The 26,232-nt window shown below is 45.4% G+C and overlaps 7 protein-coding genes across 7 annotated transcripts; 4 read left to right on the top strand and 3 right to left on the bottom strand.

Moving 5' to 3' along the window:
- Positions 1-994: 994 nt before the first annotated feature.
- On the bottom strand, positions 995-3,922 carry PAAG_01340 (hypothetical protein; the record flags this gene model as incomplete). The annotated part of the gene is made up of 7 exons (XM_015844318.1): positions 995-1,095; positions 1,249-1,325; positions 1,432-3,075; positions 3,157-3,262; positions 3,324-3,646; positions 3,727-3,738; positions 3,900-3,922. 7 exons carry the CDS (start codon positions 3,920-3,922, stop codon positions 995-997), a joined length of 2,286 nt encoding a protein of 761 aa, XP_015701226.1.
- Positions 3,923-4,818: 896 nt separating this feature from the next.
- Positions 4,819-9,202, top strand: PAAG_11262 (hsp7-like protein; the record flags this gene model as incomplete). The annotated part of the gene is made up of 6 exons (XM_015846939.1): positions 4,819-4,845; positions 4,929-5,070; positions 5,162-5,227; positions 5,340-7,124; positions 8,560-8,833; positions 8,914-9,202. 6 exons carry the CDS (start codon positions 4,819-4,821, stop codon positions 9,200-9,202), a joined length of 2,583 nt encoding a protein of 860 aa, XP_015703361.1.
- Positions 9,203-9,687: 485 nt separating this feature from the next.
- Positions 9,688-11,098, bottom strand: PAAG_01337 (hypothetical protein; the record flags this gene model as incomplete). Its single annotated transcript, XM_002796283.1, has 3 exons — positions 9,688-10,583; positions 10,731-10,892; positions 11,041-11,098. The coding sequence occupies 3 exons, from the start codon at positions 11,096-11,098 to the stop codon at positions 9,688-9,690; spliced, it is 1,116 nt and encodes a 371-aa protein (XP_002796329.1).
- Positions 11,099-14,708: 3,610 nt separating this feature from the next.
- Positions 14,709-17,200, top strand: PAAG_01336 (long-chain-fatty-acid-CoA ligase; the record flags this gene model as incomplete). The annotated part of the gene is made up of 6 exons (XM_015844317.1): positions 14,709-15,151; positions 15,233-15,258; positions 15,335-15,652; positions 15,718-15,795; positions 15,871-17,003; positions 17,114-17,200. 6 exons carry the CDS (start codon positions 14,709-14,711, stop codon positions 17,198-17,200), a joined length of 2,085 nt encoding a protein of 694 aa, XP_015701225.1.
- Positions 17,201-18,646: 1,446 nt separating this feature from the next.
- Positions 18,647-19,020, top strand: PAAG_01335 (hypothetical protein; the record flags this gene model as incomplete). The annotated part of the gene is made up of 2 exons (XM_002796281.1): positions 18,647-18,660; positions 18,825-19,020. 2 exons carry the CDS (start codon positions 18,647-18,649, stop codon positions 19,018-19,020), a joined length of 210 nt encoding a protein of 69 aa, XP_002796327.1.
- Positions 19,021-19,932: 912 nt separating this feature from the next.
- PAAG_01334 (hypothetical protein) lies at positions 19,933-20,351 on the top strand (the record flags this gene model as incomplete). Its single annotated transcript, XM_015844316.1, has 2 exons — positions 19,933-20,096; positions 20,180-20,351. The coding sequence occupies 2 exons, from the start codon at positions 19,933-19,935 to the stop codon at positions 20,349-20,351; spliced, it is 336 nt and encodes a 111-aa protein (XP_015701224.1).
- Positions 20,352-22,853: 2,502 nt separating this feature from the next.
- Positions 22,854-25,567, bottom strand: PAAG_01333 (hypothetical protein; the record flags this gene model as incomplete). Its single annotated transcript, XM_002796279.1, has 4 exons — positions 22,854-24,492; positions 24,574-24,807; positions 25,192-25,394; positions 25,556-25,567. The coding sequence occupies 4 exons, from the start codon at positions 25,565-25,567 to the stop codon at positions 22,854-22,856; spliced, it is 2,088 nt and encodes a 695-aa protein (XP_002796325.1).
- Between the last annotated feature and the right edge of the window lie 665 nt (positions 25,568-26,232).

Raw genomic sequence — 26,232 nt, 5'->3', positions numbered from 1 at the left:
CTTATTTTACACACTACTTGAGTTTGCATTGTAATTGAAATTGAATTGATACACTTGTAATAACAGGGTGGATATTTGTTTTTGTGAGTTGATGCACTGTACAGATTTACGTGGCTAAAAGTAATCGTGATGGTTACCTGGTATCGTTGGTTTGAATATACAATGCAATGTTTAATTGGACAAGTCATTCTGAATTGATCATCCACTACCCGCTTCTGCATCGGGTGTCAGCAAACTTCAACAGCACGCTTAACTCACCCCCTTTTTGGCTATTTTTATATCGAGAAGTCCGAAGATAACTGTCAGGCGCAACAAAACGAACTCCTTTTGGACAAGAAGAGCAGGGGTAGATGGAATACTCTTAACTTCATACTGGCGGATAAACGCAAATATTTTCTCAGGAAGAGGATTTTGCGGGAAAGCCCTAACACGGAAAGAAAAATATACGGACATAAGAAATATTAAAAACGTTGCTCTTCGTTCTTCTTTTTTGGCATTTTTCTGTGAAGCTGCCGTAAACACTCTAAAGAACCTTAGCAGCAGCAAAATACCTGACTCAACCCAATAGACAATAATAAGAACACAAAGGAAAGGTAAGAAAGAGGGAAAGGAAAAGGGAAAGAGACCACAACCAAAAGCCGAAATCGCATATGAGTCACAACAGTCAGCAAACAGTAAAATCAAGTCGCTTCCCACATCCACGCCTGCCCACCTACCGCTGTAGGAGGTAAAATGACCAATTCACAGAAAGGAAAGAAATGAAGGATAACCATAATGACAATGACAATGACAACCAAGTGCCATCGGCCAATCCGATTATACATCCTATGCCGCGGCCTAGTCGCCCACCCCAAAGGGATAACAAAAGACCAAACTACAGTAAAGGAGGAAAATATGCAAGCATGCATGCATGATGCCAGTTTCGACTGGGCATGGACATATATCGTGGTTCGCATTCGTAGGAAACATGAGAGAAGGGCTTGTTGGTTGGCGGTTAGTTGGTCGGTGAACTCGCGTGGTCACCATTTTCGTATGCGTTCGTGTCTACATCTGCACTTATATTTCGGATTTGCGTCTTGGGGATGGCGATAGTGCCTAGCGAGGATGGGGAGGAAAAGGAACGTAGAAGCAGAAAGAGGGGTATCCGAGGATGGCAGCATAAATGAAATGAAGTGTTGCTCGAAGAATGCATGTTATGCTCTTGTTTGGACCTTTGAATCCATCAATTACTTCGTGCAAATTACCTACACGAAAACCCAGGGAACGTCTTGCGATCTTGGACGTTGAGTTCGAATTGGAAAATACCTTGTACGGTTCCGATATACCTATAGAAATTGTAAATATTTTTGTTAGTTTCGCGTAATCAAATCCGACGATACAATTGTAAAGGACATGGCGCAATGAAACATCACGGTTGAGTATATAACTTACAACATCCGCCCGTCCTCTCCCCATCCAATCCCAGCAGTCCCAACCCCACGTTCCCGCTCGCGACTAGTCGACGCAAAGGTCACATCATCACCCATAGTCGTGCGAATCCAGCGCGGTGCGCGAAGCTGGTCAAGCTCCATGCGCCGTCGATACTGGCCAAAAGTCGTCCCGGTCCTCCGACTCTCCTCAATAGCCGCCTGCCGCCGTAACCGGCTGCGCTCCTCGTGGCTTATTCCCGTTTGCGACTCTTGCTGTTCTGCAGCGGATGCATCGGGCGGGTCCGCTCTTCTGGGGATGGATCTTGTGCGGTGCAGACGAATCTGTTGGGTCTGGATGGCTAGAGGTGGAGTTTGCGGGGAGTGGTCGAACAGGACACGGGCACGCAGGGTTTGGCGGCTGCTGCTTGCAAGGCCGCTTCCGTTTGGCTGGTCGCTGTCCGTGGATTGGGCTGTGCCGTTACGACCTGTTGTGTTCGATCCATCGGCATCAGAAGGGTTGTCTGATATCTGTATTTGGGATGGTGACTGGGTCCATCTTAATGTTACGGATGGGGCGTTGATTCCGTGGGCTGCGAGTAAAGTAGGTGTCAATCGGTCACCTTGAGATTGCGCACCTGTGACACGACGTGGTGGCTGTTGAGTTGCCGCTCGCAGTCTCTCCAGTTGGCGTTCTGCAGCGTAATCAGAGCGAAAAACGGCGTCATCTAAACCCGGAGAGCCCCCGCGAGGAGAGCGATTACCCATGCGGGTTTCTATAAGCAGCTCAGGGCTCAGACGCCGTGAAATCCGAGACGTTGACCCCTCGTCCCATTCAGATGTATTCATTGACTCGACAATATGCCTCTCTCTATAACCTAAATCCCGTAGCAGATCTTCACGCAGTGTCTCATGTTCTAAATCCCCACTTGGCTGATCCCTTTGAGATGACGATGAGTCTTCAATAATATTTACGAGATGGTTGGGAGCTTCCGGGTCAAGATATCGATGTGGATCATCTGAATCTGATCCTCCTTCAGGCTCATCTCTGCCTATTCGGGTTGGCACCATTTGCAATCCCGGTTGATCCAAGTCAAGAGAAAGAATCTGACGGCGGGAAAATGCCTGGCGGACATCTGCCACTCCCGCTCGCCCATAATCTTCAACCCAGACGAGAAGATCCCAAGGTCTTGGGGAGAATGACATGGAACGAACCGCACCTCCTTCAAAGTAAGACCGGGACGACTGAAACACACAAACAATATCTTCTCGTCCACTATCATCTTCCGGATCAGTATTTAGAATGCTTTTTACATCGAAGACTGTGATAATTCCTGCTTGCGAACCAACCGCGCAAAGATGGCTGGAAGGGGAAAACGCGATGGTAAAACAACAACAGTCATCGTACTGGGGATCTGAGTCTAGTTCGACGGAGCGGATCAACGGCCAGTTCCATCCAATCAGCATTTTCTCGCTGTTTCGAACTGCGATTCTATTTTCCGGAGATGGTTCAACGCGATAGAAATAAATACGATTGGCGTCGCCAACGGCAGCAAGAAGTTTCGAGTCTGGCGAGATAATGGCATAGTTCATGCATATTGGATGACGGATACTTTGAATCATTTCCGAACGAGTGAGAGAATAAATGCTCACGGTTGTGTCATTATTACTGGAGGATCCATCACATGTTAACCACGCTGGGAAAATAAGGTGTCAAAAGACATCTGGGAAAGCACGGAAAACCGCGTACCTGAGAACTGCAACATCTTCATGCGCATAGATGGGAGCTTCGCCTGGCAGACGATGAAGCGTTACCGAATTGACTATACTACCACCGAATTCATGTATTTTTATATCTTAAAATAAGGTCGTCAGCGGAGAGTATGTCATAAGAGAAGGGAAAGGACAGGGCCTCACTAGAACTTGATGGTGGGAATCGCGGGCGCACAGGATCTAGGTCGACTGGCAAAGGGCTATCTACGCCCACACGAGGAGGAAGCATAGCATGCGGGGTCGATGAGGACGGGTCCCCGATCCTGATGAAGGCGCAATCCCCATGTTCTGAGCCTCCAATTCCAATCCATCCTAGACCAGCCGTCAAGCACTTTGGCTCGAAGGGCACGACAGCAATTTTCTCACGTTTTCTAGACGAGGTGTATATGACATATATTTGCCTTTCGACAGCGAGATAGATCCGATCTGGGTCAGCAGTGCTGATGTAGTGACGGAGCTGATGGTGGCTGTGTTGCGCCTGTTAGTGATGATGGAGCTTTCCCGCAATCCATATAGCTAGCCAGGGGCCAAGCAAGCTGCTACTGACGTATTGGGGATCCTGATAGGGAAGAATTTTCGATTGTTTGCGAGGACAAGACAATCAGTAGGTCGACAACTTATTTATGTGAACATTACTGAAGTCAGTAAAAGGCCATATTTACATATTGAGGCGGGGGGTTGATGGGAGAGGAGAGTGAGGGCGTAGATAGCGGCACTCACAGCAATGCGGAGTCGAGCGTCATGCTGGCCAGGTGAGCAAGGCCGCTCCGGGCATTGTATTAAGAGGAGGTCAGAAGATGGTGGAGTAAGAAGTAATCTGACTAAAAGAAGGCAGAGATCAGAAGCAAGAAAAGAAGCAGTGTGAGTTGTTTTTTGCTGCAGCGGCATTCGAGGTGGTGATGGGTATAAACGGGTTTTGGTGGAGGGCAAATTTAACTGCTCGTCGATGACGGCAGACTCAACCAAAGCAGTGAGTGGGTTGTTAAGGGAATGGGGGCTGTGGTGGGGACCAGGTACCGCCGCACACAAATAGCATGGGGAAGGTACCTCCATCGTAGTTACCGCATGCCCATAAGCTCCATAGCTGTAGTTACGGAGTCTCCGCTCTCTATTGACTTACTAAGTTACACGTACCTCTATGAACTAGCAATATTTTTGCATACTTATAACAATCAAATGCCCGTGTCTTCTTCTAACACCGCATCTCATCTTTTGATCCTTCTCCGTACACTGTCCCCCTCCGCTGTCCCCCTACGCCTGTATGCTGCATCCTCAAACACAACATTCCCCATCACTTCCCCTCCAGCCAATCACAGAGTTGTATCTCTTCCCTGCTGACATAATTCCTGACTCTGTATTGATCACGTGAGACTTCCGTCTTCCACTGCTTTCGACGAATCGCCCAAATAGGAAAAGCGTCACTCGATTTTAATATTTTTTTCTTCGCATTCGACGTCCAACCTCTTGAACATCTTCTCTCCCTATACTATCCCTATTCCATCCCCGTATGTCGATTTCCGCATCTGCTCCTCATATCCGCTCTTCTGATTTCTCTTCCCCTTCCTTGCATCTGTATTACTAGGATCCGTCTATCTTGTCCCACTGTATTTTAATATATATATTCTTTGACTATCTCATAATGCTTGCTTCCCGGTTCTCCCGTGCGGTATGTGTATAACCATCTAATTCTACCCCTAAAGCTCCACAGAAAGACCATTGTTAGATTGACTTGGAAATCCATTCGGTTAGCTTCCTCGTGCGGTTCCGTCTTTTGCTCGTTCTTCCTCTCGTTCCTCCGCTTACAAACTCCCTGCTACACCATTCCGAAGATGGAACTCAACAGAAGGCGGAGAGGAGAAGGTGAAGGGCCAAGTTATCGGTATCGATTTGGGTACGTACAAACTCGTTAAAAGCTTCAGATAATTTCTATCAGTAAATGCTGGTCATTTGATATTCTAGAGCTAACTGAGACGATTGACCAGGTACCACCAACTCCGCTGTTGCTGTGATGGAGGGCAAGACCCCAAGAATCATTGAAAACGCCGAAGGTCAGATTTTATTTCCCCCCCCCCCCCCCTTCCGTATCCCCGGTTGATTCCATGGCTACGAAACTTAAGGTTGAGAACTTCAAAGAACTTCAAAACTAACTTGCTGTTCCAGGTGCACGAACAACTCCCTCAGTGGTTGCTTTCACCAAAGATGGTGAGCGGCTTGTCGGTATTGCCGCTAAACGACAGGCTGTTGTTAACCCTGAGAATACCCTCTTTGCAACTAAGCGTTTGATCGGACGCAAATTCACCGATCCCGAGTGCCAGCGTGACTTGAAGGAAGTTCCTTACAAGATCGTTCAACACGCTAACGGCGACGCATGGGTTGAGGCTCAGGGCCAAAAATATTCTCCATCCCAGATTGGAGGCTTTGTCCTCCAGAAGATGAAGGAGACTGCTGAAGCCTATCTTGGCAAACCCGTCAAGAACGGTGTCGTCACAGTTCCCGCCTACTTCAATGATTCTCAACGTCAAGCTACCAAAGATGCCGGTCAAATCGCCGGTCTCAACGTTCTCCGTGTTGTCAATGAGCCTACCGCTGCTGCTCTTGCCTACGGTCTCGAGCGTGAGCAGGATCGCGTCGTTGCCGTCTACGATCTTGGTGGTGGTACTTTCGACATCTCCATTCTTGAAATCCAGAAGGGTGTGTTCGAAGTCAAGTCCACCAATGGTGACACTCATCTTGGTGGTGAGGACTTCGATATCACCCTTGTCCGCAACGTTGTGCAACAATTCAAGAAAGAGTCCGGTATCGATCTCTCAAACGATCGCATGGCTATCCAGCGTATTCGTGAGGCCTGTGAGAAGGCTAAGATCGAACTTTCCTCCGCTCTCCAAACTGAAATTAACCTTCCCTTCATCACCGCTGATTCCTCCGGTGCTAAGCATATCAACTCCAAGATGACTCGTTCTCAGCTCGAGGCTCTCGTTGACCCTCTGATTTCCCGCACTATCGAGCCCGTGCGCAAGGCTTTGAAGGATGCCAATCTCCAGGCTAAGGACATCCAGGAGGTCATCCTTGTTGGTGGTATGACCCGTATGCCCAAGGTTGGAGAGTCCGTCAAGAGCATCTTCGGCCGCGATCCCGCCAAATCCGTCAACCCAGATGAGGCTGTTGCCATTGGTGCTGCCATTCAAGGAGCTGTCCTCGCTGGTGAGGTCACCGACGTTCTTCTCCTTGACGTTACTCCTCTGTCCCTCGGTATTGAAACACTTGGTGGTGTGTTCACTCGTCTGATCAACCGCAACACCACTATCCCTACCAAGAAGTCCCAGACCTTCTCCACTGCCGCTGATTTCCAGACTGCCGTCGAGATCAAGGTTTACCAGGGTGAGCGTGAGCTCGTCCGTGACAACAAACTCCTTGGAAACTTCCAACTTGTCGGAATCCCACCCGCCCACCGTGGTGTCCCTCAGATCGAGGTCACCTTCGACATTGATGCTGATTCCATCGTCCATGTCCACGCTAAGGACAAGTCCACTGGCAAGGACCAGTCCATCACCATCGCCTCCGGCTCCGGTCTCTCTGACACCGAGATCCAGAACATGGTCGACGATGCCGAGAAGTTCGGTGCCCAGGATAAGGAACGAAAAGCCGCTATCGAAGCCGCTAACCGCGCCGACAGCGTCCTGAACGACACTGAGAAGGCCCTCAAGGAATTCGAGGACAAACTCGACAAGACAGAGGCTGACCAGATCAAGGAGAAGATTGCCTCTCTCCGTGAAGTCGTCGCCAAAAGTCAGTCTGGCGAGGGCTCCATTACCGCTGACGAGTTGAAGGCTAAGGTTGATGAGCTCCAGAATGCCAGTCTTACCCTGTTCGACAAGATGCACAAGGCCCGTTCTGAGGAAGGACAGCAGCAGCAATCCCAGCAATCAAATGAGGGCCAGCAGGGTGGTGAGGGAGAGAAGAAGCCATGAGAAACACAAATTTGAATCCTTAAAAAAGCCTATTCTAATTAATACAAAAAGTAGTTATAGACTCCTGGGATTCCTTTTGCTCCTTGCCTGCTCTTTTCCATAAATCCATCTCTTCCCCCTTTTATCTGACTGAGGTTTCAACCTTTTCTTTTCCCTTTGTGTATTCATGTTTCATGTTCGATTGTCGTCATTTCCATCAAAACTTTTTTTTTATTTCCCTGTATACCAGCCTTTTTATGTGTTTCTTCATCTCTCCCATAACCGGTGTTGGAGTTTAATTTTCCTTTTTTCTTCTTTTTTTTATCGTCGTTCTTATACTCTTTCATAGCAATGTTTTACGTGTGCCATTTTGTCTTTCAAGGTCACCACGGACTTGGGAACGATATGAGATGGGGGAGAAATCTTTTTCAACCGGTGCGTTGAGGGATAAGCATTGGGAACGGCGGTCCAAAACAAATATATGAATTTTTTGTCAATTAAAAAAATGGTCGTGGATCGGGGTGACAAAAGCGGTCTTGGGTTGGAGAAGATGGGCGCAATCGGTGGTTTGACAAGGTAGCCCGACTGATGGGGTGGCATAGCTGCCGGTTTTACACCGTCTTTTCTCCCTCTATTTATTTCTCTTTTCGTTAATCATAGAATAGCAATTCTCCTCTCTTGAAGTTATACATTAGTTTTAAGTCTTAACTTTCGCTTCTGTTTTCTCTGCTTTATCAAGTTTTAACCCTTCCCTCCCCTTACCCTCGCCCTAACGCCCCTGGGTAGAGTGTCTTTTCCAGACATCATCCATCCCCTTTCACCTCTCTCTCAACATTGAGAAACATGGAGTATATCTATCAGTAAATGTCGTCAAGGAGCATGAACCTGCTCGTATGTACCGTGTATTTTGTAGACTCCATAGATGGTTTTGTTGTGACTTTATTCGACGCCTGCAAGCGTATTCGAGCGAGTAAATGAAGTATGGATGTGTATAGTAAACCCACCATTCTCCGGAGACACCTGCATCTTTAAACTCTGAAGTTGTATTAAGTACAGTACATCTTTCTTTTCCCTCACTCTTGGGAACACCCCTTTTCCACTCCACTTCTCCACTACACACAGATCTCACTTTAACTCAAAAAACCATTGTCACTATAACTTATTATATTCATCATCTTGACAAGGGACAACCAAACCAAATTCTTCGGAATTCCAATGTAGTCGGTATGTGCCCAACCCTTCAATTCATTACTAATAAATTAATCTGAAATATCTGCAAAATCCATCCGTGCCAGAATTCCTCCTCCTTTGCATGGAGGAAGAAAATATAACAGCTGTCAAAAACGCTCTAAATACATACTGGCCCTCTCTCTCCGTCTCCCCTGCCAACTCCCCACACAAAATAAAATAAACCCCCTTACACGAACGACTAGATTCAAACCTATTAACAGAAACCTTTGACCTGATCGTCTCCCCGGCAAACTCCTTCGGCCGCTTAGATAGTGCCTTCAACGGCGCCATCTCGCGCGCCTTCTGCCTACCACACCACAACTATAATTCCTTCACACATGCAGCACAGGACGTGCTATATGAACGCTGGCGCGGCTATGCGCCGCCCGGTTCCTGTACGCTTGTCCCCTTTCCAGCGGAGATTGCGTGGACAGCGCCATGGGTCCATTGTGTCCGACTATGCGGATGCCGGAGTGTGTAAATTGGGATCGCGAGGTGGTTTACAAATGCATGTGGAGTTTGCTGTGTGAGGTAGAGAAGTGGAATTAAGACGTTAGGGAGGGGGTGGAGAGAGGGGGCAGGGTGCAAGGAGAAGGAGATCGGGAAGGGGATGGTGGGGAGAGGAAGAGGATTGATAGAGTTTTGATGCCGCCATTGGTGGTTGGGGTGGGGAATGTTAGTAAGGAGAAGTGGTCGGGCCAGATTGTGTTGGCTCTGAAGCATTTTGTGGATGCATTGGAGAGGACTGAGAGGTGGAGGAGATTGGAGTGGAGTATGCTGGGTCGAGAGAGTTTTGAGGTTAAGAAGACGTGGCGTGAGAAGCAGAAGGCGTGGGGTGATTGGTAGATTGATTTAGTTTGGGTATTTTGTTTAGTGAGTTGTGTTGTCCTCGCTTGGTATGAAAAAAATAGCGTAGAGGGATAAATTTGCTTTCCTTCCTCTCTTTAGTCTTGTGGTAGGAGTGGTCGAGAATTAGATGCCGGCTGCAGATAATTCTGAATAGTCGGGTTGAGGATCAGGGTTGATGTCGATGGCGAACACAAAGATTTTTTGCAGTGTTTCGGTGTGATAATTCGTCTTCCGAGCACAATGTCATCTCGATTGCATGTAACGATCAACCTCAAAAATTGTGGGACTTTTGAGATGTGTGCTCGATTGCTCGATGGTTTATATCATGTCTCAAAACCGATTTCCACATTAGAGTAAGAGATCAGAGACCAGCTCATGATAAGCCAACAAGAACTTTCCACCCAGTCCCAAGCACAAGCACATTCTGGATCATATCAACATCCCTTTCGTCCCACTCCACACACCCCTCCATCTAACTCAGTCTACCCCCTCAACACAAGCAGATGAACCACATACCCAGACCCCCCCTCCAACTCCTTCCCCGCAACCTCATCACAAACCCTCCACACCCAAAACTCCTCCAGGGCTGCCTGCAGCCACGACTCAAACACATCCGGCGCCCGCAGCTGCTGCGCAATAACACATACCGTAGGATTCCTCCTGTCTGCAGCGAAGGACGATGATTCCTGAACACATGTACCCATCACCTCCCCCCTCCCTTCTGGGGACGGGGAACAGGGAGGTATGAACCCAGGTCGCAAACGACAGATATCCGCGCACGTCTGCACGAATGGCTCGATCAGGGCGTCATTATATATACAGTCGCAGGCGAGAAGGAGGTCGAAGCCAGGATCTCCCTTCGCTTCTCCTTCCAATTCCCTTGGCTCTTCTCCCTTTTTGCCAGAGGTAGCGTTATGTTGTCTACCTGAGGAAGGATGGGATTCTGCCCCTTGCACATGGATGTCAAGAACCCGTTTCAGCGTGGAAGGGGAGTCGAGCTCCCAGTCCAGCGTGGTAAATATGATATTCGCCATCGGATTGTCTGGATGGCATCCAGAAGAAAAATGGGTTTGTTTGCGAGGGCGGCGTCCATTGCGGTGATTACGGTGGCGTGATGTAGTTGAGCTAGTTTTTCCTGCACCTTTATCTGTGGCTATGGCATTGCTTTCGAGGTTTTCCTTTAGTAACCTGTGTACGTATTCTTGGTCAGTAACGATGTAATGGCTGACGGATGGAGCCAAGGTCATGGCTATTAGGCCTGATATTCCGCAGCCGAGCTCTACGATAGTCGAATCCGGGTTTAGGACTGAGGATGTCCAGAAGATGTTTTGTTTAGAGGAGAGCCATTTTGCGATTAAGGGGGTTATTTTCCACACGACTAGAGGGCGGTCAGAAAAGGGGTTTTTCATCGTTGGGTTGGGAAGTGTATCTTTCCCCTCTCCTCTTTTTTCTTTTCTTCACCAGCTTTGAGACTAAGGTATCTAAAGCAAAGCTGTCAAATTCGAACGTGACAAAAAAAACGTACCTGCTCCCGTAGTACCGCCTGAGCGGGTTGAAGAGAGAATAGTTGGTGACTGGCGTATTACAAAATCCCGTCCGTGGATCGTGAGATCGAGTGTGCTTGTGCGTGAATCGACAAAGCCAAGGGTATGCGAGGGCAGTTGCTGACAGAATAGGGAGAAGGCCTCTATATTTTCCCAATTAATAAGGGGTAGAGGATAGATCTTCTTTTGAGTTCAGATATTGACTCTATGCCCTATATCAAATGCGTGTGTGCCGCCTACATCAAACATTTCTCCCCTTTTATTTCTTCAAGGGACGTCCAAGTTCCTTACCTTCTTCAGCGTCTTCGACTTCAGGCCCAATCACATGCAAAAACTCATGGAAATGCATGATTGGTTGATCAGATCAATTGACATTTAAAAGCCTATATAGCACCAAAGGTCACTTTAATATTAACTCGACAGCCATTTTCATGTATTCAGTGTTTTGCATCTAGAGCGAGAAAATTAGCATGGCTCTTTTTTCCTCGATACTTTTTGAGATGGTTCGCTTATGTTTAGACACCAAATTCATGAAAGAGATAATATATAATGAAGACACAAACGTACTGAGCTGATCTCAGTACAATGTTTTAGAAATCTTCAATAGTTTGATGCGTGGCTAGAAATCACGAGACACCTGGCAAACTCACGAGAGTACATGTAAAACGAATAACGGGATAATTGAAGAGCACTATTCTCTCCTGAAAATGAAATCCAAGGTGCCATAAAACTCGAAGTCTCCATACACCCCTAGGGATGCAGGGATGTAGTGACATACCCACTTGTTCTTTTGACCTGTGGGGGGGGGTGGGGGGGGGCTGATATCCAGACACACTGGTCGATATCCGCTACACAAGAAAATGCAGTCCAACGAGACAGCAGTTATGTGTCAATGTCAAAGACGTATATGAAATCAAATGGAAAAACAAACAAATAAACACCAGTCTTTGCGGATAGATGCCGGATACAGGCGAACCCCTATTTCCCTTCATGTGCTGACTTCGAATATAAGCTTGATTACTCATCCTCAGATGTAGTTGTAATTAAAGACCACGCTATTGCGTATTCCGCCGTAAAAAAAACACGCTTCCAAAAGCCCGATATTGTTGGGAAATGCAAACAGCACAAACAAACCTCCCCGTCCTCCCAATTAGAACTGGTGAACGTACTCGGGTCTTCTTGGGGAGGGGAGGATTGGTCAAATTACGCGTAAAGTGGCTGCAAAACATCTAGTTATTACCTACCAGAATAATGGGAGATACTTTGTTTTGCCTCCTTTCTAAAACGTGAGACTTTGCTCCGCTGAAAAAAAGAGGAAAAAGAAAAAAGAAAAAAGTACGGTGTAGAAAAGTCTTTTATTCAATCTTCTGGAAAACGAGTCTATGCAAGGAACCCTTCCCTTTCCCCTGACTGTCACTCGTTTCATCCAGGCATTCGATGGCACTAGTTACCTGAGGTCGTGGCTGTGTACGTACCCGTGTATCCTGTGAGTGTACCAAACTTCTTTCCCATCACCTTTGTAACCAGTCCTGCTGTATGGAATATGGAACTTTCTCGCGCTGGCACAAAATACAGGGCGCCAAGAGAATGGCTTCCGCAACCAGGATGAGGTAGGGGTGTTAAGGGTTCCCTTTTTTTTTTTTTTTTTTTTTTTTTCAAAAAGACGACATCTTGGAAATTCCCCCTATCTGCGATCACTTCCTCAATTCATCAACAGAGTAGGTTGGTGGTTGGTTTTCAGTCTTATCTGAAGGGGTTTCCCCCTTTGCCCAGCCAATATGTGGCTGCCAGAGGGTCTTGGTTTTGTTGCCATTTGTTGCCTTTGCAATGGAAAAGAGGCCCGACTATGTAGGTCTCCCAAGCCACAGAACAGCTCACATGGTCTGGAATCAGAGTCTCCTCCTGGTCAAACAAAAAGGACAGCAAGACTAAAAGGAATAAAAGTAGAAATAGGTCAGGATCTAACCGTCAAAAAACCTCTCTCCCCCTCTCAGCTCTGAGGGGCTCGCTCGGAGCCAAGCAATTTTCACGGCTGGTTCGTTGACTTCTATGCGGAGTATTACGAGGGCAATAATAATGCTTTGGGGCCATTAACAGAGTCCACGTCAGACCCCCCTCTCTTTACTCCTTCACTCTCTCCATTTCCAAGTTCCAAGATATGCACTTTATTCAGCTTAGAACTAACCTGTCGATGATGATGCTTATGGAGCCATGGACCCCTTTGACTGTGAATCTCACTTCCGCTTGGCGCTTGGGCTCACTGTAGTTACTTTAAATCGCCTCTGCCCATTTTTGTCAAACTCTCATATGATTCCGTCGTTCTCTTGGTGTGCCTAGGCAGTTTCACTCCTTGTCAGAAAGTTGCAGCCGAGAAAAGAACCTAAAAAAAAAAAAAAAGATTAGAATATCCGCGCACACAAGGAGGGCAGCTGACAGCTGGCCTTGTCTGGCCAATTATTTAGGATCCTTGGAAACGGCGAAGGTGGGAAAGCTAATCTGGATATTTATTTATCCATCAAATGCATTTTTGTGCGGCCAAGTGATCTTCCTCGTAAGCCGATACCTGTCGGTCACTCACAGTCTGCCTGCGACGACCTCGAGAAAAAAGAAAACGCAAGCAAAAGACTTGTTCTAAATTACCTGGTGTAGCCAAGGTAGCGCGATATAGATAGACAAAGTGATCAAGATTTGCTGTCTCATCGGTCTATATATATATGCTCACCAGCTGTGCGAGTGCGGATCACGGGACTACGTACCTTTTGGCGGCGGCAGAAAGGTACCAAGATTTTTCAATACGTGGTTTCAGACTTAAGTCACAGGGATACTGGCTTGACTGGTAAATCGAGCCACCCCTTTGTCAAGTGGTCGTATTACAAGAAGACTAAATTGAGCTTAATAATGACTTTATTTAAAGTATGTAACTAATTATCAACTTGTCACTAGCTTTTAATAATATAACTAGTTAACCTAGTTAACTAGTTAGTTTAATAATATTACTAAATTATCAATTGCCAAAAAAAAAAAAAATTAAAATAATTAAAATAATATAAAAAAAGTTATATTATAATTATTTAAAGTTAAAGTATAATAGTTATCTTATTTTTAATTTATAATAAATATTATATTTATTATTGTTAAATATAAATACTTAAAAATGTATAAAAATAATAATAAAAACTTTGATATTTTTTAGAAATATTTATTATTATTTTATTTTTTATTAATAGAAATTTTTTTAAAATAATAATATATATATATATATATTTAATAAATTAATAAATTAATTTTAATTTTAATTTTTTATATAAATAAATTTTAAAATGAGTTTTTTTCTTATTTAACTTATAATTAAAAATAAATTATAATAATAATTTAAGATAGTAAGTGATATAAAACATAAAAATAAATTGAAAGAAACTAGCTAGTTTAACTATAGTTAACTTAACTAGGAATGTGATTATATAAGCTGATATCTATTTGCTAACTGACTAACTAGTCAAGTCTTCCGGTACCCAGGGCCTGTGGAGGCGTTTAACTTCAAGGATCGGGTTGAAGGTGCTTGCGGTTTATACGAGAGGACTCGGGGCTTCAACAAGACCTTGGCTTTGCTTCTCACCACTCCTGCTTCGTTCCTTCCTCCCTCTCCTTTTCCGTCGCTTTCTCTGCTCTGTGTCACTCACTTCAGCCTCTTGTTCTCTATCTTCATTCAACAACGTCCGACAACGTCCGTCAACGCCCTCATTCTACACTGTACCTCTCAGCCCCAGGACAGAACATTTTCAGGCGTGGTAATCCAATCAGAGAGCTCCGACGACGTGTCCCTGGCTATATAGCTGTCCTTGCCGCCTGTCAGCAACCTTCCTCTCACTCACGATACCCGTTACATTACTCTCGCATCATAACTCCCTGTCGTTATCTCTGACCAGCTCACAACCGTTCACATCTCTATTCACTTCACCATGACGAAAAAGGATGGCCTCCCCCTCCTGCCCCGTATCTCCAAGAAGCCTCCCTTCAGCGTCGAGGTTCCCGGCGCCGAAAAGGTTGAAGGGGAGAGCATCCCTCGTCGTCACCCTGCCGCAAAGGATGGCCTTCTGACCCAACCCCACCCAGAAATCTCCACACTCTACGAGAACCTGCAATGGAGCGTGAAGCAGTACGGAAACGCTAAAGCTGTTGGATCGCGCCGGATAGTCAATACGCATGTCGAGAACAAGAAGGTTAAGAAGATGGTGGATGGCGTCGAGCAAGAGGTCGACAAGGCTTGGACGTATTTTGAGCTAAGCGGATACACATATCTAAGCTTTATCGAGTATGAGAAACTTGTTTTGGAGCTGGGTGCGGGTTTCAGGAAGCTTGGGTTGGAGAAGAATAGCATGATCCACCTGTTTGCTGCTACAAGGTGAGTGTAGTTTAGTATTTATTAGACTCTCTTGTTACCTTGATAATCAGATTATCATTCGTGCTAACTTTGTTTACGTAGTGTGCATTGGTTGGCGACTGCACATGGTAATTTTACTCCCGAAGCACCATCACAGCTTCTGTGTTTTTTTGGCAACTCTCTCGTTTTCTAACATTTCCTTAGGCGCTACATCGCAATCGATGACTATCGTTACTGCCTATGATTCATTGGGAGAGGACGGCTTGAAGCATTCCCTTGTGCAGACACACAGCACCGCAATTTTCCTCGACCCTGTTCTCCTACCCACGCTTGAGCATGTCTTGAAGGATGCAAAGGACATTAAACATGTTATCGTAGACACAGCAACCGAAGTCAAACAAGCAGATCTGGACAGCCTTAAGGCTAGCTTCCCCGACCTCAACGTCATCAGCTTCGAAGATCTTCGGAAACTTGGCGAAGAAAATCCCGTGAACGCCGTACCACCAACACCAGATGACCTGTGTAAGTGACAAAATACCATATGGTATGGCTTATTCACCCGCTAATTTGAATGTGTAACTTTCCAGGCACTGTAATGTATACCTCCGGATCCACAGGGCCCCCGAAAGGTGTCGCCTTGAAGCATAGCACGATTGTTGCTGCTAGTATGTCAACCACGCTTTTCCTATTTTCCTGTCACCTTTTATCTCCAGGCTTGCCAAGCTAACCCCAGTTTATAGTGGCCGGCGTTGATGTCATTGTGGGACCTTACCTGGGCCCGTCAGACGTTCTTCTGACCTACCTTCCCCAAGCACATATACTCGAATTTATGTTCGAGAATCTTTGTCTTTATTGGGGTGGAACCATGGGTTACGGTAGCCCCAAAACTCTTTCTGACACATCCGTGCGGAACTGCAAGGGTGACATCCGAGAACTCAAACCAACCGTCCTTGTTGGTGTACCAGCTGTGTGGGAAACCGTCAAGAAGGGAATTATTGGCAATGTAAACAAGGGTAGTGCACTCATCAAGGGAATCTTCTGGGGAGGGCTTGCCGCCAAGAACTTCCTAATGTCCGCTGGCCTCCCAGGGTCCGGTATTCTGGATGCTGTGGTTTTCAAGAAAGTCAAGGAAGCAACTGGAGGTCGTTTGAGAATCATGTTGACTGGCGGAGGGCCGATTTCCAAGGATACCCAACGATTCCTTTCCATGACGCTCTGTCCGATGATTAACGGGTACGGTTTGACCGAAACTTCTGCCATGGGCGCCCTTAACGATCCAATGGCATGGAACCCAAATGCAATTGGCGATCTCCCCGCATCCATTGAGGCCAAACTTGTTGATTTCCCCGAAGCTGGCTACTTCTCGCACAATAATCCGCCGCAAGGTGAGGTGTGGATTCGCGGCGCCAGTGTCATGGAGGGATACTATGACAACGAAGCAGAAACCAAGTCTGCCATAACGGAGGATGGCTGGTTTATGACTGGTGACATTGGCGAGTTTGATAAGTACGGCCATCTGAAGATCATCGACCGGAAGAAGAATCTGGTCAAGACACTCAATGGCGAATATATTGCTCTTGAGAAGTTGGAGTCGATTTATCGCTCTGCTGCTGTTGTCGCCAATATCATGGTGCATGCTGCAGAGGATCAGACTAAGCCGATTGCGGTTATTATACCTGCAGAACCTGCTCTAGTTGCGCTAGCGAAGGCAAACGGGATTCATGGGGGTAGCTTGGAGGCTCTTGTCCACGATCAGAAATTGAACGCTATTGTCCTGAAGGAGCTGCAGAATGCCGGTCGTGCTGGTGGGTTGAAGCCGTTTGAGATTATTGAGGGGGTTGTGCTCTCTGATGAGGAGTGGACGCCGCAAAATGTGAGTTTTTATTTTATTTTATTTTATTTTATTTTTCGTTTTACATTTGGTTTCCTCCATTTTTTTCACAGAATTATCATTGCTTACTTGAGCCTTTTATTCGTATCTAGGGCTACATCACTGCTGCGCAGAAACTCCAGCGAAGGAAGATCGCCTCCCATTTTCATAAGGAGATTAACTGTGCATATGGGAAGTAAATGTGCTGAACTCGAGATAACCAACTGCTCTGCTCTTGAATCCTTCCATTTCCACCCTAGTTTCTCGATCGATCGATCGCCACGTCCCCGTTTGTCTACGGCGATTGAATGTGCCAGGGCAACAAAGCACACGCATCCAGATCAACTTCGTCATCCGTCTTTAATATATACCACCCAAATCCATCAATGTCCACTATTTCTGCCTGCTCTCCCAACCATTGCGCTGGCCTCGGTGTACATTTGCGATCTAGAAAGCCCCATCGGATCATCGACTCGTGCACTCATTAATTTTGCATACTTTTGGATGTTCAACCGCTTGACTTTGTCATTTACGTTTATACTTGATTGTGCAGTATATTTTACTTCCCGCCCTGACGCTCTGCAAAGTTTTTCCACTCTCCCCCTCACCCCCTCAAATTGAATATTCTCCTCCTTTCCCCTGTGGTTATTCCGATATAATGTATGTACGTCTTTGATTTTTTTTGATTTTTTTTATAATTTTTTTTTTTTTTAAAGAATTGTCTTGCTGTTTTCTCTGGCCATTTTTGGGTATGATCTTGTCTTTTTTTTTTTTTTTTTTTTTTTTTTTTTTTTTTTTCGTTTTCCTTTACGTTTTGACCCTTTTTCCTGCTCGAATGTAACTTTATGATCCTGATCCGTCTTGTCGTTGATGCTTTGGCCTTTTTTGATATTCCCTTTTTTATTTACTTATTTATTTCTCGTTTATACCTGATTGGTTCTTTGCTCTTTGTTTATTTGCTTGCATGCTTGTTATTTTTGGATTGCTTTTTATTTTATATTTATATAGTGGAATAAATATATATATGTTGGTATATTTGTGTGTTTTTTTTGAGGTAGAGTGAGAGTGTATGTCGGATGAAATTGAGATTTTGGGAACTCTCGACGCCCGGGATGATGCTCCACCTTAGTATGATTTTGTCTTTTTATTCAACTTGTCGCTATGTGTCCAAGGGGGGAAGACAAAGATGCATCTCTGTTGGAACCAAACTCTTCGCAACATAGCAGGGAAAGAATGCAAATGAATTCAAAACATTTCATCATTGTTAAATATAGTAGATATATATTCCTAGTGCGTGCTTTCAATTGAGAATATCTCAGATTAGCGTTTGGTGTAGGGTAAAGAGCTTTATAATCTTTCTATCGATATCTACATAGCTTTAGGTAGAATGCAAAAGTTATACGGTGAACGTTCAATGTTGATTCTGGTATTAAGGAATCAAAATATAATAAATAAAAAAAAAATAAAATAAAATAAAATAAAATAAAGGGAGAAAATCAACAGAAGACCCAAGTCCAATGTTTAATGGTTTGAAAGTGAGCAGCTAACCATGCTAAACCATTTTTGAACTAACGCCAACTCCATTGCCGACAATACTTCTTCAACCGCATGTCATCATTCTATCAAGCGCAAGCAATTCCTTACCAATGTCGCTCTGGAGGTATGTTTAGAATCCTACAAGTTACTTAATTTACCGATCAATAGGAAATCCCCAATATGAAAGAAGATACTGAAAAAAAAAAAAAAAAAAAAAAAAAGTCCATTCTGCACCCAGAACAGAAGCTGAAAACGAAGAAAACCTAATTAATTCTTTCTCCATTCTAGTTCCTATCGCAACCTCTCCCCGCGCACCCGCCTCCTCTTTGGAGCCGGATTGATGGCCTACGCCACTTTTGGATTGTGGTGGTCTCCAAAAATCGAGGAGGCTTTAGGAATGGTCCCAACTAAGGAGGAACAAGAGGAGTTAGAGCGCAAGATGACCATCAAGGTTTCGAGCGTTGAACGGCAGATACCGAAGTGAGGAATATATATATTTATATATATATATATATATATATATAAACAGCGGCTTCCACATCGCTGGGGAGTGGTCAAGAGGGTGGAAGGGCAGGGGCAGGGGACGAGTGTGGGAGAGGAGTGTTGGCCTGTTAATGTGCGTCTGATGCGAGTTTGTCCGATATGCTGTTAATGGCGTTGATTAAATGGAAGAGATGGATTGTAAGAATTAAGCTTTTCGCCCTTTCCTTCTCATCTTTTTAATTTAATTCCTTTTGGGCTGGTGGTGGTTTTTGGGAGTGCGGTGGTACGTATGTACGTACACACATTCCTGTTGTTGAAGTTGACAAGGAGTGCATTGAAAGATCATCAGGGTGGTAAGGCGTCGACGCCATGTGTCTGGGCGGTTGACAAACGGGGAGAGCTCGATCTGATCTCCTCTACTTTCTTTCCTTTTTTTGCTTTCGATTTTATTGAGGACTGGGAAGAGGTCTCAAGGTCTACCGTCGTGAAACCGAGAGAGGGCTAGAGGACGGTTTGGGACTTGATTACACAAAAGAGTGGAGTAAGACATCGCCGAAATGGCATATCATATCGCGTCATTGCGGTCTCCCGATTTTGGGGGGATTTGGGCCGCGAGAACCCGAAGCAAGGACCGAAACGAGCGAGGGAGTGAGAAATGCAGCTTGAGGAGAGAGAGGGGGGGATTTGATGATCAGTTCATTTGAGACTTGCAGTGAGGGATTGGGTTGAGAAAGCAAGTTGATATGCATTTTCTCATTGCAGGTGGCTTACGTTGCTTCGGTTTTTAGCTTGATTTGATTTTTGAATCATTCCCCTTCACCCCCATTGCTGACCATCCATCATCGATTTATCGTCGAATCGCATCTCGATTGAAACAAAATACCTTTTCATTCCCGATGCTGTGTACCTCAAAATGTACGCCCCATTAATCGCATTGGATGTGTTTCAAAAACCTGGTCGTCTTGGTGATCATGAAGGATTAGACATGTTCGTGTCTATAGGGAAGCAAAAGTCTCTTGAATATTACGATAGGGCGACGGCATGCCGGGGTGTTGAAGGCGGGAAAATGAAACAGCTGTTCATGCTCATTTCCATTCATTCTTGGAAACTTCTTCAAGCCTGGCTACTAATTTGTATTCCCTTGTGCTGCTTCTGCCCAGGCTAGGCCACATTGATATCTTCGAATCGGCGAAAGGGCTACTATATTCCTGCAAAAGCGAAGGCACTGGTTTAGCGGATATCGATCAAACAAATCAGTTAGCATTGGGTTTCTTCGTGCGTGAATGTTACGAACCTCACGGCTCTTCTGAAACGGTTTCCGAAACGGTTTGATATTCTTCATCTTCCTGCTACCACTCAGTCCACGATTACAGGATAGTAGCCTCCCTCCAACTCACTCATTTGACACCGAACACCACCACCACAGAGTGTCTTTCGGGATGTCTATGGACGTGTATACGAGATATCTGGGATGACTTCAAGAAAAGAAGCCAATGCAGTTTGTCAGTTCCCCGAAACTGGCCTTCATATTCTCCTTAACTCCAAAACAACAGGAACTGCATCAACACGCACAATTTACTACCTCGATTTGCATCATTCCTGCATGCCCTAGCCACCAGTGTCCATGGATATTCATTCTTCCCTCCAACCACCTCATTCTGTCTAACAGTTTGATCTGTTCATTGCGCCTCATGCTTTGTCCTTCTGACAGCTCCCCATTGAGCATTACCGCCTGACAACATGATGTCTCAATCCGCTACAAATTACCTTTGGTTTACTGTCTTTCTTTTCCGTTTTCCATACTGCAACTTCTCCCTTAACGGTGATTGATTGGCTTCCTGATTTTCTCTCAAACCGTCTGCTCCATGCAGCGTCCCAAGTGGATATTCAACATAGTTCCACTTCTTTTTAATTCCCATCGGCTTTTGGTGCAGTTCATAGCCAATAAATGCCCCGAATTGTGAAACCGAGCAATGGAAATCAGCTAATGAAAAATAATACGATAATTGACAAGAAAAGTTGGAGTTGGCCTAGGCAATATATCTACCTGTTTATGCCTAATTATCCTGTGCTGAGCCGTCCTCTTGAACGGTGAGAAGTTCAGGGATGATGAAGGGAATGTATTACCGGGCACGGAGCCTCGTGTAGCCACTGCTCACCTCGTGTATACCAGTACAGTTCATGATATTTTGATGGTGACTGTTTAGCGGCGACCAAAAGCTAAAATATTGAATTAATCAATATGGGTTCCTACATAGGTGAAAACGTCACCCACGAGTGATCTTTCCCATCCTTGAAAAATACTATCTGGTTTATTGAACTATTTATTCAGGCTGCTTTGTGTGAGAATTGACAGAGGGTGAAGGATAGAAAGACTCCTATATGATTAGACTGTGGTTTCGGATTGAATAAATGCTATGACTAGGAGACAGCTGGAAATTTCAGAATGCTTATATCTTCTGCGATCTACAGGGCTAAAGTTTTACCTGCCAGTGAAAAAGGGGTGAATATCTTTGTGCTTGGTACTAGGTAGGTACTAGGGTTTAAGAAATCACGTGTAGTCGTTTCAGGGACTCCTGAGCGGATTTACATGTATGCACATGTACATACATACTACAACGTCCATATAGCAGCGAAGACAGTCTCAAAGGGTGTAGGGCTGTAAAGGGATATAAAAAGACAATGAGTGAAAAAAGAATGTTGTCATGTCGCAGCCTGATCCCTTTCAACAAAGCACATATATGAACGTGACTCGAACTTCAAACTAACTAGAACATTTCTGCTTCTTGCTTCCCTTGCGAATGCCCATGCGTCTGTCGAGGTCAACACAAGAAGTGCTCCATTTCCAAGACGAAGCCAGTCAGGCCCCCCAGCTCCTCCCAGTCCAATCCACAAAAACAAAATAAAGCGAAACTCACGAACTCAAAACACTGAGCACAGCATATTTCCCCCCTCTTACTCCCTTCTCTCACTCCCCTTCCAACTCCAGTTCCCCTCCAACTATTTCCCCCACCTCCCCTTCCCTCCCCCTTCCCCCTCCACCCTCCACCCTCCACCACGAAAACCGTACATATTGTCCTGTGTAACTTTCTGTTTATTTTCCTGTTTTGTTTCTACCTATCCACTTCTGACTTGCCCAATAATACGAACTGGAGGGGTTGTAAACCAGCAAAAAGAAAGAGAGGAAAAGTACAAGGAAATCCCTTTCTGCCGTTCCAAATGCGATTCGTCCTATAGAAACCAGGAAGCACAACCGGGGAAAACTTTTGATTCCCATCCGTAATAAAACATGTAGAAAAAGAAGAAAAAGAAGGAAAAGCGAGAAACGAGAGCTAGTGCAAAACCAAAAATCAAGTCATTTGGAAAAGGGGGCTATAACACATCAGTGTGATTGAGCCTTTAGTGTTGGAAATTGGCTATGCCCGGACTTCGCTGCAACTTGATTACAAAGGATGGCTTCGTATTACACTGAAGCAATTAAAAAATCCTTTCAGTGGAACCAAGTTCGGATCATGAGTGACCAGGCATTGAATGGAAGTGATGACATGAACGGTATAGATAATGAAACCAAATGAAAACTTATCAAGGTCCCAGAACATATTTGGGAAGGGAGAGAGAAGCTCCAGAGGGAACTTGGAAAATGTTGTTAGCAGCAATTCTCATTAATTAACTGTGTGCTGCGGGTCCCGAATGGAAAGTATAGAAAGGAACTCAGAAAAAGGAAATCATTAACGTGTTGATAAAAGAAAATTAATCAAATTGTTCATAGAGTAGAGTGCAGTTGTTCTCGAGCGCTATGCTATCGTGGTTTATGAACGTCATCGTCGAAGACTTTCAAGAACAGAGACTTTGAGGATTGTGAATTGAGTCTAGCCGTCCGTATGTATTGTCACTTGAGCGATTGATGTAGGAGCCACCGAATTTGGGGCCTGGAGGCTGGCTCAAATAACTAGTTATTCCGTGTCGTTTTAGATAGTGATTCGAGCCCTCCTGCTCGTTTTGCAAGGTTGGGATCATAGAATCGAATGCTCCATTGAAAGAGCCATCGTGGTCCTCTTGGGCTTTGACAGTCACGTCGTCATCGTAACTTGGCATATGCAAACGCAAGTTCGAAGGTTCAATGCATATTTTCCTCGAGTCAGAGGAAACGGTCGTAAGAGTTGGGTCGCTATAGGCTCCTGCAGCTGTATTGTCTTTGATAGTCTCGAGTGGATCCATCGAACCGCTGATCATGTTATAATTGTGATAATCGGGTGAGGATGACGGCGATGATATCAAGGGGCTTGCAGCTAGAGGAGAGTGGTCTGTAGATGGTAGTCGGTGGTAGTTGTACGAAGCGGGATTTCGATGGTTTGTACCATATGGTGACATTAATGAGAGATGGGTGCGTGGGGTATGACCCATGCCGGGTGGTAAGCAACCTCCTCCGTTACCATCCCCAGAACTTCCAGTGCCACCATCTGGTCCCATGCTTGCGGAACTGTCTCGTCGTCCGTCTTTATAATGGCCTGGTGAGCGACCCCGAACGACCATTGGATGGGACAATCTTTTGGCGATTAAGACCCATTGAGTATCGACTCCGTTTGGGGTGGGAGTTTCAGCATAGAGCTCGACAACCAGATTGTAATACTGCTGTTGAGCACGGCGTTTTCCGTTGTTTGCAGTCGCTTTTTGAAATTGAATACGCTCAAATGTATGAGAAGTGGGTGGTTGTGCTTGCTGAGCAGCTCCGTAGGATGACCCATAATCCAATTGCATGCTCGAGGTGTGTGGCGGGGCGGCAAATGAAATATGATTAGGTCCAACTGAAGACGCATGGGCTAATACCAGGGACGGTGGCTGCTGTGGTTGCAAAGTAATTCTCCCTGGCTTCTTTTCTGACTGCTTGTCCCGTTTGGGAGTATGCTGGACAAGTTCCCGTGTTTCGTTTTCCTGCGCATTCACGACAGCAGATATTGACATGGCGAACGAGCGAACGCACTGTGGGTTATTGTTCGGAAGTTGGACGTAGAGAGGAGAGTTGGGAGCCCATGGACGGAGCAAGAATGAACAAGATACTGAAAAATAGTTGCGACGATAGCATGTCCACTTGTCATCTACCTGAAAAAAACCTTTATGTATCTTGGCTTGGATTTCTGGATTGATAGTTTGATGGCTGTTGGTAAAAACGGAATGAAGAACGTTGGTCTCATGAAATGGGGGAGCCTCAGAGCTCGACTGACAACCTCGAGGTGAAGTGTCCACCAAGTGGTTGTACATCGATGGGGTATTTGAGTGAACATCAATCGTTCGTGTTGCGGGGTATTGGGAGTATCGGGGAATGTCTGTCATGGTGCTGTGCGGAGAGGAATATGTGTTTCGACCGATGGGGTACGGGATCGAATACGGATCAGCCCTTGGAATCAAACCGCTAGTCCCTGAAACCAACGTGCCCTGTGATTGCAAGGGTGGCGACATGCCCGATGGAGGCTGACTATATGAGGAAGTTGATATTATATGAGATTGGAAACATGAAAGCGTATACAAATCGGAGGAGAGTACGAGGGTAACTTACAGAGCAGGTACCCGTTGGATTTTTAGGTCACCAATTCTGTCATTCCACTGCAAGTTTGTTGTATGGGAGTAAGCGGACTGTGTAGAGAAGCTTTCCGCCGAAGTCACGGTATTCGAGACGGGGTTTGTCAGCGAAACGTAAGCGTAAGAGGGAGTAGCTGAGCTGGAGGTTGTTGATGATGACCGGTGGGATGGTTCAATCGGACTCATGAGAAGACCTGGTGCAGCATGAAAGCTGGAGCAGGAGGATACCAACATTAGCAGTCTGACACAGATTCACCAGTGTATTGTGTTGATAAAAACAAGTTTAACAAAAAAGCACTATGAGGGACTAAAATAAAGAACAAACAGCTGCATAATCAGTGAAAATAAATTCCAGAACTGTCTGCTGACTTAGGTTGCCGAGGGAGGTGAGAGTCTAGTTGTCAACAACCCATCGTTATGCAGCAGGATAATAATAATATGATGCCAGCAAGTCTGTCCGGCCTTTCTAAAAAAGCAAGGCAATAATTCAAGTAGCATGAAACACAAGACAGGGAGGTAGCAGTCGAGTTGCCAAACACCGAGAGCGAGTGGGAATGCAAGGGCAGTCAGAATTAAAAGAAATCTGGGCACCTACGGCACATCTTGTACCGCAGAATGTTGTGCGGCGTACCTAAAACCGTTGGTGACGGGTACAGAACTCGGATGTGCTAGTTGATGGCCCAGTGAATCGGTCCTCCGACGCTCAGCTTCGACGTCTTCGGTCGGGAAGGAAGTTGTTCCAGAGAACGCTCGTTCAGTACTGACGTACTCGCTCTCAGAGGTGGTAGGATAGTCAAGCTGAAAAGAATTTTGAAGAAGTGAAGCTGCATATAATCTTATTAGGTTTGGACCTTATAAAGGCTCATGTGAGAATTAGGAGGAAACAACACAACACGATGAAATAGATACGGATGAAGTATGGTAAGGCAGAAGGGTATCTCCGGATGTAGCTAGGTTACACGAGCATGCATCGGTGGGAGAATCGGTCAGGAAGAGATATCAAAGCGAGCAGGGGAAAGCAGTGGGCGAGGGGAATAGCGATGGAATCAAAGGGATCATAGTTAAGAGCGGGAATTTTTTTTATTTATATATAAAAGAAAAAAAGAAAAAAAAATTGAAAAATTGAAAAAAATTGAAAAAAATGAAAAAAAAAATGAAAAATATGAAAATGAAAATGAAAAGAAAGCAAAAGGCCTTCAGCAAAACATGGACGATCTTCCGCTGACAGCGGGAGGTGGTCAAAATAATCCACACAAGCAAGCTGTCTTTGAAGTTGTACCAGATGGAAATGGGCTTACTATTATTCATTTGTCAGGCCAAAATTCCGCCGAGGATTAGTTAAGGAAGCGCTGCTCGATTAGGTTGGCTTTGACTTCGGGAAAGGCCCAAGACAATAAACCAGAGAATGCGCTTCAAAACTGCAGGGAGAATTCGAGGGGGCGAGCCTTGCGGCAGTCGGGCGACAGTGGAAATGGACCAGCAAATGATTGGTCACTCCAAATCCTTCTCAGCAGGCTCTCTAAGGTCCCACCGAGCGCTTGTTCAAGTCCGAAGATTGATAAACTCTGTCCGCAAGTCAATATAGTGAACGGCAATGAGAGCAATAGCATGCGCTTCATGCAACCAATCTCAAAAA

This window comes from Paracoccidioides lutzii (genome assembly GCF_000150705.2).
Source record: "Paracoccidioides lutzii Pb01 unplaced genomic scaffold supercont2.3, whole genome shotgun sequence".
Lineage (NCBI taxonomy): Eukaryota > Fungi > Ascomycota > Eurotiomycetes > Onygenales > Ajellomycetaceae > Paracoccidioides > Paracoccidioides lutzii.
Note: the sequence above shows the minus strand (reverse complement) of the source record. Positions and strands in the feature narration are given on the sequence as shown.